Source organism: Solenopsis invicta, chromosome 2 (genome assembly GCF_016802725.1).
Source record: "Solenopsis invicta isolate M01_SB chromosome 2, UNIL_Sinv_3.0, whole genome shotgun sequence".
In the NCBI taxonomy this organism is placed as follows: Eukaryota; Metazoa; Arthropoda; class Insecta; order Hymenoptera; family Formicidae; genus Solenopsis; species Solenopsis invicta.
This window is the reverse complement of record NC_052665.1, coordinates 10,945,887-10,960,953: the sequence shown is the minus strand read 5'-3', so window position 1 is coordinate 10,960,953 and position 15,067 is coordinate 10,945,887. Positions and strand designations below refer to the sequence as shown.

Below are 15,067 nucleotides of genomic sequence, written 5' to 3'. Positions count from 1 at the left end.
TTTTTATTTGCATTTTCTTGCATTATCCGTAAGTTTTTATTTAGCTACATAGATAGAAATAGTTTAAAGAATTAAGAATTTAATTTTCCAAATAAATGCAATATTGTTAACCGTCTGTATGTCCAGAAAATATGTTCTTAATGAAACGGGAATCGAGGATGGGTTAGGGCTACCGTCGTGGAAGCTAGTCCTCGCGCTGCTGGTTAGCTGGATATTCGTCTACGTGGTGACCTGCAAGGGTGTGCAGAGCACCGGTAAAGCGGCCTATTTCCTAGCTCTTTTCCCATACATCATCATGATTAGTCTTCTAGTGAGAGCGGTAACGTTGGATGGAGCGGTGGACGGCATCATTTTCCTCTTCAAACCCACATGGCACAAGATCTTGGAGCCGGCGGTTTGGTACGCCGCCGTCACGCAATCGTTCTTTTCCCTAGGTGTATGTTTCGGCGCGGTGACAATGTACTCATCCTACAACAGTTTCGAACACAATGTATCAAGGTGCACTTTCTAAGATCATTCTAGTAATCAAATTATTAGTCGAGTTAGAAATTCAAGCACGTAAAGAGTTTATTTAGAGAATTAGCACAAGATTCTTGCAGGGATTGCACAATTGTGACGACTCTGGATCTTTGCACTAGTTTGATGGCCGGCGCGACTATCTTCGGAATCCTGGGCAATCTCGCCCACGAGATTGGCAGCGATGACATCAGCAGCGTCGTACGCGCCGGAACAGGCCTAGCTTTTGTCTCATATCCAGAAGCTTTAGCAAAATTTACGGTGGTACCGCAGCTCTTCGCTGTGCTTTTTTTCTTGATGCTTTTTGTGTTGGGTATAGGTACTACCGTTGCCTTCTGCAATGTAATTATCAGCATTATCAAGGACCAATTTCCGTGGCTCACTCAATGGAAGATTGCCGCTGGCGTTGCGATCTTTGGCTTCGCAATCGGCATTGTCTATTGCACGCCCGTAAGTTTTATAAAATAATTTTATTCTTCCTTATAAGGATAGAAAAATCTTGAATAGAAAAATCTTTATCTTTCAATTTGTGTACTATATCAGTGATAATAAATTTAACGCGTAATAAAACTAATAAATGAAGAATATTGAACAACAGTATTTCCTTCTAATGACAACGTAAGAAAAAAAAAACAATTTCTAACATCAGTTATTAAGTTATTTCAATTAAGATAATAAAGCTACTTACAATACTGCAAAAATTACAATGTTTATTTTATCGATAGGGCGGCCAGTACATTCTCAACTTGATAGATTACTTCGGTGGGACCTTCATTATCGTGTTTTTAGCTTTCTTTGAAATGATGGCTATTTCCTGGGTATACGGTAATAACTCAATATGTTTTATTCTCGCGTAAAGTTATTATTTAAGGGGCATAACTCATCGATTTTCCAGGCGTTGATAATTTTATGGACGATGTCGAGTTTATGGTAGGCCGACGACCATTCTTTTACTGGAGATTCTGCTGGTGTTATTTGACTCCCTTGTTCTTGTTCACCATCTTGATTTATTTTCTGATCGATATGACACCACTCACGTATAACGACGAATACTATCCAACATCCGCATATGGTATATTAATGTCATTTGTAAATTTTTACAATTACGAAAATTATAATCAAGATCTAAAATTATAATATTAGATAATTAGACTTTATTTTAGTTAAATACAATGATAAATTGAAGAGTAAACTAAATAAAATAAAATAAATTATAATTATTGAAGTTATAGTATGAAAATTTTAATTATAATTAAGAGATAATTTTATAGCAGCATAAATTATCTTTTTAATTTTATAGCTGCGGGTTGGACGCTTTTGGCTATAGGAATTCTCCCTTTTCCCTTAGGCATGATCATTGTTGGATTTCGGAATAGGAATGAGACATGCTTAAATGTAATATATATTTGCATTTTATTATATTTAAATATAGCTTTAGCATATGTGAATCTATGCATCGTTTAAAATAATGAAATTATCACTATTTTAGATATTTAAGCCGAGCGCCGATTGGGGTCCGAAAGATCTGAAGAAATATAACGAATGGAGGGATTTTAAGCACTCAAAGAGGATATCACGAACGTGTACGAAAAAATCGAAAATTATAGCAACGCTGTTTGGTAAAGATTGACAATGACAATTATTAAAATAATATGAAAATCAATTAACATGTTTTTATTTGGATTGGCGATGATCGCATCGGCGATCGAGTAAAAGATAATAATATTGGCAGCTCTTTGTCACATGTCACGTTACACACAGTGCAACGTTACACGCAGAAATGAATTATGGAAACTAGCAAGAACTAAGCTTTAAACATATTAACTACAAATCCCTTAACTGCGTATGTGCGGATTAATAATTTCTTCATATCATTTTTATTTAATTTTTTTTTAAATATAATTGTACTACTTAGCTGACTATTTTTCTCAAGTTGCATGTCATTATATTAAAAATGATAAAAGAAAAAAATTCTTTGAAAATTCTCTCGCAGTTAAGGAATTAAAGAACAAATAATTTTTTTATATTCGTTTACTTATCTCTTGATTTTGCCACGGATCCTGCCGTGGTAGAAACGACTGTAAAAATTTGAACAACTTTAAAATATTTCGAGCAGGTACGAAGTCGTATGGTGCTCTACATTGGTTCCATTTTTAAGAGAATATAGAATATCTGCTTCCAAATTGGTTGAACCCTCTTCTCCCGATCTCTCGCTCTCTCTTCCTTGAAAATTTTCCAATTCTTACGTTGCTGCACTTCTCGTGGACCCCATCTACTCGCGGGTGCGAAAGCTCTTCTTAACATCTTAAACAACACAACAAACCGAAAATTTAATTATTTAATCTTCGAGTTTTCATAAAACGTAAAACTTATGTCTCGTAATGTAAACTTGATTTTTTTTTTGCAATACCTGTGGGAATGGCAGTTCCCGATTCTTCAATATCGCGATTAACATCCACAGCGGTATTTGAAGAACACCGATGCAGAGTATCGTCCATCCGATAGCGTGCGCGTATTCCGGCAACGATATTCCACCATAGGTCAAAGGTGACAAGGTGGCCACGGTATAAATGAAAATTGTTATTAGTATTAATGGTGTCACTATAAACCAACATATCCTCCAATAGATACTCGGTTTTCGATCCAGCATAAATTCAAAGTCGTCCAAAAAGTTCTCCAAACCTGCAGAAAGATAGAAATTTTTTTAAAGAATTATAAATAATGCAGCAAATTTAATGATCATTAAAATTGATTAATTATCAAAGTAGGAGAACAAAGAGAGAACTTAAAAATATGTTACAATTAAAAATAATTCTTACCGTAAATCCATATCACTCCCGTCATCTCAAACGATGCCAAGATGAAAACGACGAAAGACGTACCATAATAGTCTACTAAAGTTAAAATAAATTGTCCGCCCTGCAAAATTTTATGACATTGTGACTATATATTAAAATTAATTTTTTTTATCAGACATATTTTTATGCTAACCGGTGTTACATAGACCGTGCCGATTAAAAAACCAAACAAACAGGTTGGAACTACGATTTGCCAAGTTTTTAGCTTGGGAAACTGCTCGTTTATCACCGTGATGATTCCTGTGGTCATTCCTACCGCGCTACCAACACCAAGGACGAACATCATAAAGAAAAAGAGCACGGCAAATAACTGCAAAAAAATTGATGTTTTAATCAATAGTATCGGTTATTTTAAAATAAATCGACACAAAAATATAAGTTTTTATTCTTAGAAAGAAATATGTGGCAAGTCAATTAATGATGGCATTAAGTAATATTTTTACATGTGACAAAATAAATAATACCTGCGGTAAAAAGTTAAGTTTAGCTATCGCGTCAGGATAAGACACGAATGCCAGACCAGCTCCGCCTTTGACTACTTTGGATATATCTTCCACACCTAACTCGTACGCCAAATTACCGAGGATCCCGAATATCGTGCAACCGGCCACCATGCTCGTAACCGTATCCAATGAAGTAATTATTATGACGTCTCTAAATTCATATATTATTACGTCGAATAATTTTGTGAAATATTTCATCACACATAAACGCATGTACGATTTTGTTAGTAACATACTTTTTTTTTACCTGTAGATATTGTGCTTAAAATCATTATGCGAGGAGTACGTGATAATGCTGCCGAAGCAGACGGAGAGTGAGAAGAAGCACTGGGTCACGGCGGCGTACCAGACGGTTGGCTCTAGAAGTTTCGACCATTTCGGAGTGATAAAGTATAAAATTCCATCGATCGAACCGTCCAGAGTAACCGCGCGACCCAATAATGATATTAGCACGAGATACGGAAAAATGGCCAGAAAGTAAGAGAATCTTCCGGAGCTCTTTACTCCTTGAAAAAGTACTATGCAGACTGCTGCCCAGCTGCCAAGAAGGCAAAGCGTTAGTTTCCAGTTTGGCCATCCGATCCCGTCGTCGATGTTCTCCTTCTCGTGCAACACCACCCGCCTGCAAATCGTTTCATCTTTAAAGATAAGTACTTTTGTGTTTGTTTCAGTAAAATTACTATTGGATCGTCTCACGAGATTCGCGATTTCAATCAAATTACTGTCCGCTCTTTCTCAGCAAAGATATCAAATGGGATCATCGTTCGTTGCAAAGTCTAATTTCTAATTTCTAATATTGGGTCTGATCGAGGTCATTTCCGACATGAAACTCTATTTAAACTTTAAGATATATTGCTCTGTCGTAAAAATGAAGAGCGGGAGTTGTAGAAGGCATTTTGTACGGCACGTTATTTTTTTAAGAATGCGATAAGATAATACTTACGAAAAGTACAGTTCGGCCGAGCTTTGAAGCTTACCGCTGCCGTTCAAGTAATTGTCGAGAAAATACATACTTCCTTCCGCTGTGCTATTCGCGCTATGGTTTCTCTTGGTACTCGAATCGAGACACGTGTCACCCCATTCCTTTAGACAAGTAGCCCAAGGCAATTCGGCGGAGAAGGATGCGATTAAATAATAAAGTGTCAATGCCATCAGCGAACTGTAGTAGGTTGCCAATGCGATAGTCGAGCAAAATTGCGCCCATCCGACTCCTATCGATACAAGAAGCGTCTTCAAACGAAGATTTGCGTTAAATTCACTATCGCAACAGACGTAACACCACATGACGCGCTATAGGAAGTTACTGAATTGAGAAAAACCGATTAAAGTTAATATTTATGAAAATATAAATAATATATCTTCATAATTTGGCAATTTTTACAAGAATTGATGTGTATGACTTGTAAAACCTTGTACTCTACATGAAATTTCCAGATCGAAGATCCAGAACTCAATTTACATAAAAATAATTATATTCTCTCAGAGTATATTCATACATATAATCTACGTTCTTAATACTTGAAATACGAAACGTTTCTTCTGAAAATAAAACAATTGCCAATGTGTTTTTCGTCTGCAGTTTACTTGTCCTTTCGCGAGAAAGTTATCAGATCGAGGAATTACCGACGAAACCCGGCGACATGCTCCAGACTTTGACGGATGAGCTGCCGGAGAACTGTCCGATGATCATCTCCAAAAAGTAAAACGGCTTTCCCACCAGAAAGAGCAGGATCACGTATGGGATAAGGAAAGCGCCGCCGCCGTTCTCATAGGCCGTAAATGGGAAGCGCCAGATATTGCCAAAACCGACTGACACGGCGATACACGACATGAGGAATTCCACGCTGTTGTTCCATGTTGTACGTTTCTTGCCCGGTTCATTGACCTGCTCGTCCAAGACGATCGTCGAGTTTCCAGGGTAATACCTTGTCCCGCCATTCCCGACGTGAGGCTCGTCTATTTGAAAGGCGACGTTATCGAGACCCAGTTCTTTCTCGTCCCTCTGCAATTATGCACAAAGATAGCCGTTTGATTCAGTTCAGTTCGATTTTATTGTTTTACATTTCATATGAGCGCGTTCGACATGGACGCGTAACGATCGAAAGTGAGAGTTTTAACACGTGCGATAAAAATATGGGTCAGTGCCAATAGTTACGAGTTTGAAAGGAAACATCTATTCGTGGAACGTGTTTTTCTCACTGCAATCAAATCATCGCGGATTAGAATACGTGATAATAATAGCATTCTGCGAGATACTCGTGACAAAAAAATCTCAAAGATATGATGAACGATAACTTATTATCGCAAATACCCTCGTATGAAAATCCTTTGTAGATCACTCGACAAACATCAAAGTTCTTGCGTTCTGCAAACTATGTCGCTGCACTTAAGTGTTGCTAACGAAGCGATTATTTTATCTAGTTTCAAGATTGTTACTTTTAAGTACACGAGCGTTACAGTACACTCTCTTTTTTTCCCATATTTCAATTTTAACCCAACGTTACAAATCTACGATACACAAGTATAAATTTAGGAAAAACTTTCACTTATCGTTCACGAGCCGTGAGATACATGACGATAGCAAAAAAGAAGAAAAATGACGAAAGGTGTCCAACGCGGCGTGGAGATTCAGGATAGAAGTTATGAGATATCAATTCTACGCGAGAGCTCTCACATTCACCTTACGTAAATAACTATTATTCTCACGCTGTCATTATGGTCGCTACCGCGTTAACTTTGTATCGCACACTTTACTCGACACTTTCTTATTTTTTTGGGGTCGATCGCTCTCGACGCTTAAATTACTATTTAGCATTTCGAACGAATCGTTCACTTACTATCTCGTGCATAGCGGACGATGGCCACGCTGAGAGACGCGAATGAGAATTGGGAACGGCCTCCGTTCAAGGAAACTGGGACGCGATCACCACCGGGTTCCAAAGGGATACCGACGTAAACTGGTCGTCGGACCGGGCGTCGAGGTGTGCTCTTTCTCCCGCACGAATATCTCGAAAACTCATTTAATAAAACGATAACCATTACTATATATCCCCACGGCGGTAGGTGACAGAATACTGCGCCACGCGCGCGAAACACGACGAGCCGATCGTCTAGGTGGACGCCCAGGTGGTAGCTAGGTAGGAGCGACAGTGAATCGTACGTCATCGCACGAAGGGATAATTGTGTGAACTCTGAAACAAACGCACGATTCTTGAAGCGATTAGAAGCGAGATAGATGGACTTGCGCTCCAGGAAGATAAGGAGTCTCTAGAAAAGAAACGGGATAAACGAGATGCGAAGGATGCAAGGAAATTTCCTCTATGGCCGATAAAAAATAGGATTAGTGTTTGGCAGGGAAGAGAAAGTGATAGAAGAGGTAGGGAGACGGAAACTTGCTCCCCACAATCATCAGAGATGAGACAAAGATGAGCCAGCAGGAAGGGGTAAACTTGAAGGAACGACTAAGCGACGGAAAGGAGGAATTCTTGGTTGGTCGGTCGACACGAGAAGAAACTACACGTGAAACAATTTAAGAAGAAATAGCAAATTCGTGTTGTACGTCAAAGACTCTTTTTCCATCTTTTGTATTCGCAATAATTCCGTACGTCACAGTTGTGTGATGTCATCATATGTCACGCTTCATGTGTAATGACGCAGGACCTTTCTAAGCGAAAGGAGAACCGGTACATTCTCTCAACATCGAGAGAAGGAAACGAAGATAGACGCAGCATGTATGTTGCGCATGCTGTACATTTATTATGCACATACTTGCATAATAAAACATTTAAAATCGTCGCAAATTTAAGATCTCATCATAGCGGTACATAAATCTTAATAATTTATTAACTGGTAATTATATTTATTGAGAAGCAATGCTGTTGCGATTGCTTCGTATTTGTTTTGCAGAAAATCAGACTTGTAAAATATTTCACGTATTTCATTCACGCATATCTCTTCTCGAAATTTTTCCGTTAAGAAGCAATTGCTCAGTGTTACAATGCCTCAACGTTGCATGTAATGTGCACATTCGCCAAGTCATGGCGACATCATCAGATTCACACAATTTCTACCAAGTTTCAGAACATACAGTTACGTGGCAAGGACAAATGAGCTGCGACTTGCACGAAACACGAAGTACGAAACCACTCATCATTATCATTACGCATAGTAGCGTGAAATCGTAATGACATATATGCCACTAATTGTAACGCCAAGTTTCGATTACAAAATAACGAATATGATTTATTACAATGTCACTTTGTTGATTTCGTTAATAAAACATCACCAGAACAGACCTTGGAGTGAACTACCGCGATTTACATTTTCGCGATATCATTTTTTTTCTGCATCGCGCTGATCTCGGAAGGCCAGCCACTTTCTACGATCTTCCGTGTTGTTCGGACCCCATGATTTCGATGGCCGGAAGGCTTCTTTGATCATCTAAAAGAGATAAATTGTAAATAAATAATATTAAAGTAGAATAGATGTATAACTTTACAAGAATGTTGATATTCGCTTACTTTTTGGAAAGGAAGATGTCTCTTTTTGAATATCGCAATGGCGATCCACAAAGGTATTTGGAAAACAGCGATAGAGAAGAGTATCCAACCTACGACTATTTAATAGAAGAAATATATTGCGTAATGAATTATTCATAGTTATTATTGTTATTATTATTATTATTATTATTATTATATGCACTATTCTTTGAAATATTTTTCTTGAGCAATTGAAAAGAAGACAAATGTACACAATATATAGTAGTACAGATAATATTATAATAAAAGAAATAGAGATTTATAAAAAAATTATAAAATAAACAATTAGTGTTCTAAAGAAAGAAAATATCAAAAAGGTTTTCTTTAAACATCGAGATTTTATTCAGTTCTAATAACTCACCGTAAACTGAATATGGATAAAAATTCTTGTTATATTTCAGTAGTTCAAGATTAGCCAATGAATAGATGAAAATAACAAGAATAATTCCAGGAGTGAGGACGCTCCAACAGATACGCCAGAATATCGATAGCCGTCTCTTCAGCATAAAGTCGATATCATTCAAGAAGTTGCTTAATCCTAAAATTATTTAAATATCATTCGATAGCGATAAATATTAATATAAAATTCGAAGCGAAGGTAATACGGACCATACGACCAAGCGATGGCGATCATTTCAAAAGCAGCCGGTAGAAAAGCGATAAACGAGGTCACATAATAATCGGCGAAGGTTATCATGAACTGACCGCCCTGTGAACACTCGTTTAATTAAGATAACGGCTCCGGTTTGCGAAAACGATCGTATCTAATTAGCATACCGGCGTGACGTATATGAGACCGATTAAAAACTCGCAGAGACAAGTGCCGACCGCTATATGCCAGTACCTGACCTTCGGGAATTGGTCGTGCACGATAGAGATTATGGCGGAGGCAAGGCCGACCTCACTGCCGATACCTAGAACGAACAGCATCGCGAAGAATACGACACCGAAGAACTGCGGTGCAAACGTGAACTTGGCGATCGTCTCCGGGTAAGAGATGAACGCCAATCCGGTACCGCCTCTAATCACCGTGCTGATATCCTCGGTCCCTAATTCATAGCTGAGATTGCCCAGAATGGCGAAGATTGTGCAACCGGCCAGCAAACTGGTAAAGGTATCCAAAGTCGTCACGATCATCGCGTCCCTGATAAACGTGAAATCCATTTAAAAGTTGTCGAACAACAGACATACGCCTCGTGCTTAATTAACATATCGTTTATAAATATTTATCCCGCTCATATTTTATTGTATCAGCGAAAAACACAACGATAACAATTTGCAAAGAAACATTCCATTAAAAGTAAGTGCCGATAGTTGAATCAACGTAAAAATATTGAAGCAGAGATTCAAAATAAAAATAACTGTAAGTTCTAGAAGTAGTAGTAGGCAAACACTCACGAGAGTGATAGTATGCATATAGCCAAAAATTCCAATTGACCAAAATTTAAAAAAGACTGCAAATTTTTTGAAGCAGATAAATATTTACGGAATAAATGCAAATAACACATTTTTAACTCACCGATACAGGTCATGATGGAACTTGTTGTGCGAGGCGAACATAACGACAGCGCCGAAGCAAACGGTCAATGAGAAGAAGCATTGGGCGACAGCATGGTACCAGATCATCGGCGTCAACAGCTTCTCCCACGTCGGAGTGATGAAGTACAGAATACCAGCGGCGGATCCATCCAGTGTAACCGCTCTTACGAGCAGCATGATGAGAACCACATAAGGAAAAATTGCCAGAAAATACGCCGCTTTACCGGAACTGCGCACGCCGCGTATCACCACGAGGAAAACTGTCAGCCAGCTGATGAAGAGCGTGATTGTTAGACGCCAATCCGGTATACCGATGCCATCGTCGATGTTGTCCTTTTCTCGTAGTACCTCTTTACTGCACGAATCGCTTTGTTATCTCTCTATTGTATCATTCTTTTTTTTATCAGGCAGATATATAAAATGTCCCAAAATTACATGATATCTCCAGTTTTTTCGCTAATTTGGAAATAACTTTTTTTTTTAGTGAAGAAGGTTTATTATTCGTTGCAATAATTTTTATATCTTTTGCATTATATATGTATAAATTCTTAGTTTCAATTTCAATTACCTAAAATGAGTATAATTTTGTTATCCATTTGGTTTTCTGAAACAGAATTATTCGTGAAAAATCATTCGGTGAATTTTGGGACACTTTACGTAAATAACTCGAAAATGGCTAATTTGGCTATTGTTTCCAAGTAATTTACTAGAAATACAGTTCAGCAGAGCTGGAATAGCTGATGTTCTCGATCCTAGCACTGTGGTTACCGGGTAAAGAGTCTACGCAGAACTCGCCCCATTCCTCCCGGCATCTTCCCCACGGTAATTCTGTCTGGAAGCTGGCGACGAGATAGAACAGAGTCAAAGCCATCAGCGAGCAATAATAGGATGCCAGTGCCAGCATTGTTATACATTGCGCGATGCCGACGCCTACAAATTTAATGTTATCCTTGCGCTATAATGTTACATCTTACAATTTTGTGCATGTCTCGCGAATAACGTAATAAAATGAAAGCGCAGGGTTGAGAATTACGAGAAACGCGCCGGGATTAGCGTGAATACCGACTGTACGCGCACCTCTAAATGCTGGCGCGATGGCCCAGATCTTTATGGCTGACCGGCTGGAGAATTGCCCTAGAATCATCTCCAGCAGATAATATGGCTTCCCTATAACGATCAGGATGATGATGTACGGTATCAAGAAAGCGCCGCCACCGTTTTCATACGCCGTGAATGGGAATCGCCATACATTCCCAAGGCCGACCGACATGGCAATACAGGATAGCAAGAACTCCTTGTCGTTCCCCCATTGTTGACGCTCCGGCTTCTGTTGCATAAAAAAAAAAAATACGCATTCAACAAGCAGGACAGAGTAAAAAAAAAATATATATATATATATATTTTATACAGCCAATTCTCTATGGAGACAATTTTTTCGTGTGAAAGATAATTACCGCGTTAGGTCCATGAGTGGGTCCGTTAACTTCGATGCCATTCTGATTTACTGGCTCGTCTACGACAAAGGCGCGATTTATCATACCGCTCGAGATCGTATACCACGCCTGAAACAATCATTGTAATAACTGAGTCGATATAGTCTTCATTTCAGAGAAGAAAATAAAGCTGGCAAAGAGTCTTATCTATCCACGGATGATTCACGAGAATATCGTTCTATTTGAAGCGCTATGAACGGCTGAAATTAAAAGTCGATTAAAAATTGACTAATATCATATATTATATTATTAGCCAGGTACATTCGCACTCATTCCAAGAATTGTCGCTACGAAGAAAATTAGTCGATAATCGATACAAAGAAAATTAGTATTAATTAGTATTAATTAATCAATACACCGCGATTCAACGAAAAAACTTTACAAAATAGTTTGTGCTTAAACGACGCTTTCATTAATATTCTTCTTCTTGTTCTTACGTACATTCTCCTCTATTCTTTGATTTTTTCTTCTCATATCATTTATTTTATACCTTTCGTCCCATTTATGTTTCCAATCCCACGATGATCTCGGTTGCTCAAAACACGCGTTGACTTGTTACCTCCAAGCATATAATCCGCTTTTGCTTCTCGTTTCTTGTCAGTTTTGATACATTAAACGAGTAAGAAGGCAGCGACGAAACGCAGGTCCGCTGTGTAAGAAACGTTATCAATTTAATTCATCACTCACGGACTGTGCGCGGACTTACAGACTTCAAAGCTGAAAACGCACGGAACACGAGCAGATGAAAAAGCTGTACCAATGACGTACGCTTAATTATGTCATGGAAATTCAGATCAGATAATGACAGTGCGACGAAGAGCTATTAAGTGAACGACGACGAGAATCCAAGGATATTTCACGAGTGCATTTTCAAATGTGCGTTTCTCCTCCACATTGCAATTTAATTAAAAAAAATTAAATAAAAGAAATTTCTTTTTGTAAAATAAGATTTTGCAGTTGATACCTAGCAAACACCGAATATAATTGCCATATAGCTATAAATTAATGTGTATATTCATGTATGTTATATTTAAATGTATACTAACTCTCTGAATGATGATTCATTGCTTAGGAATTTGCACGTTAGAATTGAAATACAATAGTCCAGCTGCAAAAATAACGAATGCGAAATTAAACTATAATCATAATTTCATGCACGGAGAATGTTTGCAAGATCGATTATACGTGCGCACGTTAATATGTGACATTGAAATTAGTATTCGATTGTGAAGACAGAATTGATGTTTAGATAGATGGTCGCAGGTTCCACTTTCAGGATAGAATTTTATTTATAATTTTATGTGAGATACGGAAAACATTTAAATTACATGTGTATATAATATATACTAATATATGCTTGTGTACGTTAAAACTATACGACACGTTAACAACACAAATAAAATTTTATCCTAAAATCTGACGCAATTCACAGATCGTTTAAAGCAATCTGCAAATTGCGCCAGAATTCGAGAATTGGAATTCACTTTATAACTTTATGTAAATTGAAAAATCAGAATATAGTAAAGATATAAGAAATAAATATTCATATACATATATTAGAATACGTACATCCAGGTAAATGATATATGAAATAGCAAGTGAAATTTTGAAATCGGAACTCTAAGTCGTTTAAGATAGATTTGATACAATGTGGTATTTTTCCCCGTTTTCTGTAAATATGTAGCGCACATACTAAGAAGTCAAGTCTGTTAAGAAGAGAGAGAAACTGGTTCTGTCATAAACGGCATTGCACGGAATAAAGAGGATTACGTAAAATAGCTATGTAATATCAATAAGATAACGGATGTTGGTGCGCAGAGGCGAATACTTCAAACAATGTTTTATGATACGATGGCGGAAGATGATTATTACGGGATTATGCAATCGGATGTTAAGAGGAAAAAAATTCAGTGTGACGGGCAAACGATACGCTAACGATTTGATTCGAAAGATCATCAGAATTAGTAAATAATCTTGAGTCCATTCAGAGAAAAAGAATTTAAGATAGCTGCAAGTATAAAGTACAATTATGTAAAATGTGATTTAGAATTTAAAAAAGAAAAAAAAAAATTATACATATTTTAAGAGCAGATAGTTTATCAAAACAAGAAAAAGTGATCTAGTAAAAGTATATCCTAAAACAAATACCTGTTGAAATATGAGTTCATCTTTATTGTCACTATATGAGTTGTTCTATGTAATTTGAATTTTGAATGTGGAAAAATCATGCCTGTTATTTTCCACGTGGAATAGGCTTCTGTTGGACTGTTTGCTGTTTAAACACCACAGAATAATAAAAATATACTGCTCTCTGCTTACAAGAATCTTGTACTGGTACAGCCATCATTACCTGATAATAAATGATTGGTATATCAATATGCAAGCTCAAACCTTATTGCGTTGCAGAGGTAAATGACCAATTAAAAGAGGGTAATGAGCTGAAAAAGGAACGCAGTTGAATATTAAAGAAAGAATAAATTATTCTCACTTTTGGATTTTTTAAGTGATTTTTTTACATTTTTTAATAATTTGAATCAAGAAAAAAAGAAAAAAAGAGCAGAAAAGATTTGCAAAAGTTTGTATTAACATATAAACTAAAACTTTAAACATGTTTTCTTTGAAAATAACATTCATCAAAATTAGTATCATTGTAGCTCATGTAAGTGTTAAGCTTATTGGTTTTTATATGAAATTTTTATAAGTTTTTATAAGATACATTTTTCTTTTGTTCGACCAAAAGTTAAATAAAAATTGCTATTTTTTTTTTATTTTTCCTGTAATGTCTTGAAAAAGAGATAAAATATTTTTTGTTAATCTTATTTTTATAGACAATCAATATTTTAATTAAAATGTAGATCAAACAAAAATTACATTTATAATTGATTAAGAATTTCTTTTAATTTGTTTTAGATCTTTTTTGTATCTTAACTCACAGCAATAGACAGCTAATATTTTTTTAGCATATAAATTTGTACAAATTTGAAATTGCCAAAAATACATTTTTCTCAATGTTTACAAAAATTTGTGGAGAATATTCAATTATCGAGGAATATACCATTTTAGGTTTTCTTTCACCTCTTATATTCAGAGAAAAAAATTACTAAAAAGGGTTATAAAAATGATTTTAAAAGTCAAAACATTATCTTATCAATATAAAACCAGTAAAGCAAAGATTTCAAGTAGGATGAAATCCTATATTTCCTGAGCATTCTCTTCTTGATTTTACGAATATTATAAGAAGGCTGCGTTTGGAAACATCGCCTGTGTACATGCGGATACCATTTTCTTGTTTAACATTCAGTAAACATTGCAAGAATTAAATGATCTCTAATGTTTCCATCACCGTTTCTGAACGCAGCCCTACTCTCAAAATATGTAACTTTTTTCTAACACTCTGAACAGAAAGACGAAATTCTTACGTTTTCTTTTAGAAGTGTACGCTAGATGCAAAAATTATAACCATTCAAATATCTCAACGCGCTACGCTTGATAAAATAGCATATGCGAAATACATCGCCATCTTATAGCGATTTCGGCTGGGGTAAAGTCCCTAGAAGTAGAGAGTCTGGACATCTCGGGGTTCCACGTGATTGGACTGCACCTAAAATGGCAGCACCACT

At 36.7% G+C, this 15,067-nt stretch overlaps 3 protein-coding genes across 9 annotated transcripts; 1 reads left to right on the top strand and 2 right to left on the bottom strand.

The window, feature by feature from the left end:
- The first annotated feature begins 118 nt into the window (after window positions 1-118).
- On the top strand, window positions 119-2,146 carry LOC105195028 (sodium-dependent nutrient amino acid transporter 1). Its single transcript, XM_011160229.2, has 6 exons — window positions 119-399; window positions 600-966; window positions 1,242-1,341; window positions 1,412-1,588; window positions 1,817-1,911; window positions 2,006-2,146. Exons 1-6 carry the CDS (start codon window positions 119-121, stop codon window positions 2,144-2,146), a joined length of 1,161 nt encoding a protein of 386 aa, XP_011158531.2.
- On the bottom strand, window positions 1,916-6,848 carry LOC105195007 (sodium-dependent nutrient amino acid transporter 1). The gene is made up of 9 exons (XM_011160199.3): window positions 6,715-6,848; window positions 5,501-5,879; window positions 4,821-5,088; window positions 4,125-4,499; window positions 3,839-4,028; window positions 3,508-3,684; window positions 3,336-3,435; window positions 2,927-3,198; window positions 1,916-2,820 (listed from the first exon to the last, which is right to left on the bottom strand). The coding sequence occupies exons 1-9, from the start codon at window positions 6,724-6,726 to the stop codon at window positions 2,653-2,655; spliced, it is 1,941 nt and encodes a 646-aa protein (XP_011158501.1). The 5' UTR covers window positions 6,727-6,848; the 3' UTR covers window positions 1,916-2,652.
- A 117-nt stretch (window positions 6,849-6,965) lies between these two features.
- LOC105195008 (sodium-dependent nutrient amino acid transporter 1) lies at window positions 6,966-15,045 on the bottom strand. 7 transcript variants are annotated; one of them, XM_039459753.1, is made up of 14 exons: window positions 14,867-15,045; window positions 13,596-13,797; window positions 12,494-12,555; window positions 11,938-12,411; window positions 11,409-11,516; window positions 11,032-11,281; window positions 10,662-10,884; window positions 9,935-10,309; window positions 9,193-9,559; window positions 9,025-9,124; window positions 8,777-8,953; window positions 8,398-8,492; window positions 8,173-8,317; window positions 6,966-7,068 (listed from the first exon to the last, which is right to left on the bottom strand). In XM_039459753.1, exons 4-13 carry the CDS (start codon window positions 11,947-11,949, stop codon window positions 8,210-8,212), a joined length of 1,815 nt encoding a protein of 604 aa, XP_039315687.1. In that variant the 5' UTR covers window positions 11,950-12,411; window positions 12,494-12,555; window positions 13,596-13,797; window positions 14,867-15,045; the 3' UTR covers window positions 6,966-7,068; window positions 8,173-8,209. The 7 variants fall into 7 exon arrangements, with proteins under 7 accessions (XP_039315687.1, XP_039315686.1, XP_039315682.1 ...); XM_039459752.1 differs by lacking the exon at window positions 6,966-7,068 and adding an exon at window positions 13,798-13,885 and having other exon boundaries at window positions 7,425-8,317; window positions 13,596-13,719; window positions 14,867-15,044; XM_039459748.1 differs by lacking the exon at window positions 6,966-7,068 and having other exon boundaries at window positions 7,425-8,317; window positions 14,867-15,044.
- Between the last annotated feature and the right edge of the window lie 22 nt (window positions 15,046-15,067).